General features: G+C 37.6%; 1 protein-coding gene across 1 annotated transcript; it reads right to left on the bottom strand.

Annotated features, from left to right (window-relative positions):
- Window positions 1-4,484: 4,484 nt before the first annotated feature.
- Window positions 4,485-5,405, bottom strand: LOC149206434 (cysteine-rich repeat secretory protein 38-like). The gene has a single exon (XM_089397695.1). The coding sequence runs from the start codon at window positions 5,403-5,405 to the stop codon at window positions 4,485-4,487; it is 921 nt and encodes a 306-aa protein (XP_089253821.1).
- Window positions 5,406-5,844: the final 439 nt, after the last annotated feature.

Below are 5,844 nucleotides of genomic sequence, written 5' to 3'. Positions count from 1 at the left end.
TTGTTCCATGTGAAAATTCCATTATTGGAAGGGAGGTCGAAGAGCCAGTTGTTCTGAATGAACTCTTTCAGTAGAGATCCTTCTTGTGAACTTCTGCATCTGCCTCCTCTTCTTTCCTCCAGTCTTGTAATCATATTGAAATCACCTCCTGCAATCCATAGTGGATGGGGTCTGTTTTGATTAAGAACTGAGAGGGAGTTTAAGATCTCCTCTTTTTGATGTGTTTCCTGCGGGAAATAAACATTGGTCAGAAGTCCATGTTGGTTTGTGCCTGTAATATGAAAAGATGTTTGGAGAAAGTTCGGTGTGCATGAAGATTGTTGAGCTCAATCGCTCTGTGGTCCCATATGATGGCCAATCCTCCTGAGGCACCATCTGCATCAACTGCTACGTTATGACTCCCAGGCCAGAATTTAGCAGCAAGTTTGTCAAGTGTATTGGAATCACACTTTGTCTCTTGCAAGAACAGAATCTGAGGGCTTTCTTGCTTTAACATATTTTTGAGAATTCGGGTTTTCCTGGGGCCATTAAGCCCTCTTATATTCCAAGAGATTAGCTTCATTTGGAAAGAGTGTTTTCAGGACTGTAATACTTAGTTAGCTTGGCATACCTGCCGGAGTCTACTAAGATCTGCCCAACCTTGATTGTTCTCTGAAGAATGGTTTTCCTTCCTCGTTTTTTTAAATCTTTGGCTATGAGACGGCCATCCCATGGACCACCTGTCTGTATTCCCAAAGATTTTTGCCTTTGTGCCCGAGATAATACTTCTTCCAGATTCTTAAGCTGTCCTGCTGGAATATTGTCAAAGTTATTTGTGGTGCAGGCTTTTTCGAGACCTGGAAGGTCCAGATCTCCAATATCTATTATTTCTGTTTCTTCCTCCATAAAGGGAGAGTACTCTGGTTCTTCCATTGGTTCCTCTTGTGAGTTAGCTTCTGGGTTTGAGTTCTCCATTTGCATATCCTGTGCACCCTCTAAGATTTCTTTCTGTTTGTCTGAGGTCGATGCCTCCCTACCTAGAGTACTTGCTGGTGAAATTATAGGTTTTCCCCCTTTTGATTGGTCTTCGTGCATGGGTTCTGGTTCCGGCAGATTCACTGGAATTTCCGACTGGTTAGCAAGGGCGCCAAAGCTGTTGCTTGTGGATGGCCCTGGCTGGTTGGATTGTGCTACTTTTGGTTTGGGAGCCTGCTTTTTATGTGCTCTTCGGCGGTTCGAGACCTTGATGAATCCCTCTGCTTTAGGAGCTTCCGGATCCGACGCAGGGGAGGATTTCTGAGTTAGAGGACAATCTCTAAATAAATGCCCGAGGGCGTGACATCTTCGACAACGGAAGGGCACATGTTCATAGTCTATGGTTTGTAACCATTCAATGTCAAAGTGAGAAATGCTTACCGCATCTGGAAGAGCCTGATTGAGATTCATATATACGCAAATTCTGGCATAAGAAGTATATTTGCAGTTCTTCGTTTCCTCTGCCGTTTTGACGAACTCACCCAGGGAGTTTCCGATCTTTTTGAGGGAATCTTCCTCCCAATATTCCACCGGGAGTGAATACAGGCGAATCCACACCGGTGCCCAACTGAGATCCACCGTGTCTGGGTTGAACCGCTCCACCCATCCTTTAAGAAACAAACCAGCCGCATTGAAGAAGTAAGGTCCGCCATCCAGGACCCTGTTTCTGTCTTCCAAGCAGTTGAAAATAGCTGTGAAAAAACCTTTCGGCCCCAGCTGCAGTGTGATATGCCCCTTAGGTTGCCATTTTGCGTTTATCCAGCTTCTTAAGGCCTTTTCAGTTGGCCACAGACCAATGAACTTTCCTATTAAGGCATGATCTTTCATAAACTGAATCCTTGCTTCTATTCGATGTCCAGGCAGTTCAACCCGTGGGCGAACCGTTGCCACCGGTTTGCATGTAGCAGAATGAGCTTCTGGTGATTTGTCCCCTTGATTTACTCGCTGGTTTTCCGAACCATCATTGTCCCTATTCTGAGCTGCGGTTTCCTTCTCGGCCGTGTTTTCAACCTTATCGTTGTCGCTTTGTGGGGGAGGTTGATCACCCCCCCCTGACTGGGTTTCCATGAAAGGGTGTACTTTCAGTCCGTGAGTTTGAGGGCTCTGAACTTGCCAGGAATTGCAGGAGGTATCAGAGTTGCAGAGCTTGCCGTTGCTGCAGGTGTTCAAACCCTAGAAGTTTATCGCTGCCGCGCCGGACCAAATTATTCATTAAGACATTATTAATTTCAAACCAATAAATCAAAAAAAATTATATGATTTTTTTTAACTAAAATAAAATGATAACTTTAACGTTTACAAAACACTGAAGTCAAAAGCTCTAAAATAACTTTTAAGTTTACAAGATACTAAAGTCAAAAAAATTATAAAAAAGAAATTGCCTTTCCTTAAAAGATAAATAGCATATAACCTTTCATATGCAAGTTCATAAGTACACATTTAGACACATAAATTCTTAAAAATGAAATATCTCATTTTAAATTGTATGAATTAAAAGTTAATTTGAAATAACTATTATTAAAAATCTATATAAATTTAAATATTAATTAAATATTAATTTAAAATAATTATTATTAAAAAAATAAATAAAATAAAATAAACATATACCGTTGATCAAAAGAAAAAGTCAACTCACCCGGGAGCAATTGTTTCTTATATTTTTTTCTCCAAATTAGGACGAAGCAAAGCATCAACACCATAATAAGGACACCACCCATACTCGATCCCAAAAGTAAAGATATATGCAGATTGTTTTTCCCTGCACCAAATAACAATAAGCATTACCGAACTAGATTAGCAAATATCTAAAATATCAAGAATAGTAAAGCATATTTGCAATAAAGTACAATGGTGACGTATAAACACTGAAATTATAATATAAATCAACCTTAAAATAGTAATTTTATTATTATTAAATATATAAATAAATAAATATTAAATATTTGTAATTGAGGTGTTATAAGATTTATATCAGAAAGAAATAATATAACATAAAAATAAATATTATGAAGATCTACAATTAAAATAAATAAATATAAAATAAATTTAATATTGTATTAATTTTTTTTATATTTTATATTATATAATAATTTGTAAATAATAATATTAACCATATTTCAAAGTATTTTTATTAAAATATTTTGATTCATATTTTTATTTCATATTTATGTAAGATTTTATTCGTGAGACAAAAGCCCAAATTTATTTTAGAATTTAATAGTTTATATATATGTTTTTATGTTTTATTTAAATTATAATATCTTATTTTAATGGAATTAATAGTTATAGTTTAATAAAGTAATGGATCTAAAGTATTTATTAATTCCATTAAAAAAATATATATAACTTAAATAAAACTAAAACATATATATGGGAAGAACTTAATTTTATATTATAACTTAAATAAAACTAAAACATATATATGGGAAGAACTTAATTCTTTCAAGTAATGTAATTTTTTTTAAATAGAAATCTTAAAGATACTTATACAATATTCTTATATCCATTATAGATTCTCATAATATTTTTATATTTATTATAGATCCTCAAATATTTGGGAAGAAGAGAGACATGGCTAATTATATGACCTCGCTCAAGTCGCTTGGATTATCAAATATTTTGGAAATCCACAATCAAGGTAACCCTCAACACGGGTGGGACTACTAGTAAGTAGATTCCAAACACCAAAATCCACAATCTACTTTTCAAGGTACTTATAATATACATGCATATCAAATCTTTTAAAGCCTCAACACGGTTTGGACTACTTGCAAATATATTCCAAACACCAAAACTCTAGAGGCTTCCAAACACCAAAACTCTAGAGACTAAGTTGGCTGGGACTACTTGCAAATAGGTTCCAAACACCAAAACTCCAGAGGCTTGTTCATTGGGACTACACCAAAACTCCAGAGGCCGGAATTGGCTGGGACTACTTGCAAATATATTCCAAACACCAAAACTTTGATTGGAACTACTTGCAAATAGATTCCAAACACCAAAACTCCACAGGCTAGAGTTGGTCCCATACACTTACAGGCCTATGGGTGACACCTCCAAGGATTTGAGCAGGGGTGGGACTACTTGCAAATCAATTCCGAACACCAAAACTCCAAGGCCAGAGTTGGTGATGGGACTTGCTTTTATATTACTTGTATTCTCCAACACTACGGGTGTATGGGTGACACCTCCAAAGATTTGAGTACAAGTGGGACTACTTGCAAATTGATTTCAAACAACAAAACTCCAATGCCCAGAATTAATGATGAGACTCATTTTTATATTACTTGTATCGTCTTACACTACAGATGTATAAGTGACCACTCAAATTTAAAAACCCCTTGGACTACTTGCAAATGGATCCCAAACCCCAAAAATCAACTGTACCCAGATTTAGAAATAAATTTAGAATTGGTATGAGAATCTGTACCCAGATTTAGAAATAAATTTAGAATTGGTATGAGAATTTTTCAAAAATCCCACATGACCGTACCTTTCGTTGCAGTTAACGAATCGCTGGACGGTGGTATGGATGGACCATTTCCACTTCTACTTGATGGCGGTATTGCAGAACCATTTCCACTTGGGGCTGAGAGCAAAGGGACACCATCACCATAAAACTTGCTTGGAGTAAAATCAATAATGCAGTGGTCATTCAGGACGAATCCTTCGCTAGTTCCAGGCGGACAAAAGCTCAAATTGCTGTAAATAGCGCTGAGGTACTGATTGCATAGGCTCATATTAAGGTCTCTCCAGCACTGAGCCAGACCATAAATACCATTCTCATTTCCTGTAGCGTAACCCACCTCACTGGACTCAGCTTTACCTGAAACCGTTATGAGAAGCTGGTCGATCTGCGAATCCAAACCCCTTGCCGTTGTGCCGTTGCTTACTGTAGTGTTGTAGCAGTGACCAAATTTATACGATAAATCTAATTTTGAATAGAAGTTGTGTGGGGCGTATCTCAGAAAGCATCCGCCCATAAAAGAATAAACGCTTGCAGAAATATTGGGACACATTCCGCTGAGAGAGCGTATAGCGTCTGAAACGCATCCCTGACAAGCAGAGGCATCGAGGTCTCCCCTGCACTGAGCCAGACCGTATATCTTATCTCCATTCTCTCCATACCATGAAATATTGTAGCCTGTCTTCTTAACATTATCCACCAATGAATTCAAAACCATCATCAAATTCTCTTCTGCAGCGCTGCCATTCGACATAGGTGCGCCTGGACCACAGTGGAATACCTCCGGTTGCCATGCAGAACCTAATGGCGATGAAGCTAATGCTGATGGTAGTAGGAACAACCATATTACTGAGAAAAATATTCTGCATTTCGCGGTGAATCGAGTCATTTCCCTTCTGCAATTAGACAACTTGGAAGCGGCCATTCTGTGATTTCAATCTTTAACTGGGAAGAGGCTTTTCACTTAAAAACAATCTTCTCTATCCTTTTCTCTCTCTTTTCCTACGGTGGAGAGGTGAGCACATGGATGACGAGGGCTGGTTAAGTCTTTCAACGTCTGACGTTGACTACGTTTTATGGAATCTGACTGACCAGAGTGAATGATGAGGGTGGTTTCAGTGGAGGATGACTTTTCATGATGGTGGTGGTTTTAATGACAAGTTATTTTTGGAATTTCATAAATAGGAGTTAGGTTAAATAATTGATTTTGTTATTGAATTGAGGTTTTTGTGATCTTGATCTATATCAAGTTTACCACATATTTTTTGGCATAAACTACATGATATTTCATTTGTCAGACGATTTTGAACCAACCAGTGTGGTTCATCAAGTTGAGGAGCAGATCAAGCTATGCATGTTAAATA

Source organism: Pinus tabuliformis, chromosome 1_2 (assembly GCF_031772625.1).
Source record: "Pinus tabuliformis cultivar Carrire ecotype Pingquan chromosome 1_2, CPIR1, whole genome shotgun sequence".
In the NCBI taxonomy this organism is placed as follows: Eukaryota; Viridiplantae; Streptophyta; class Pinopsida; order Pinales; family Pinaceae; genus Pinus; species Pinus tabuliformis.
This window is presented reverse-complemented; position numbering and strand designations above follow the sequence as displayed.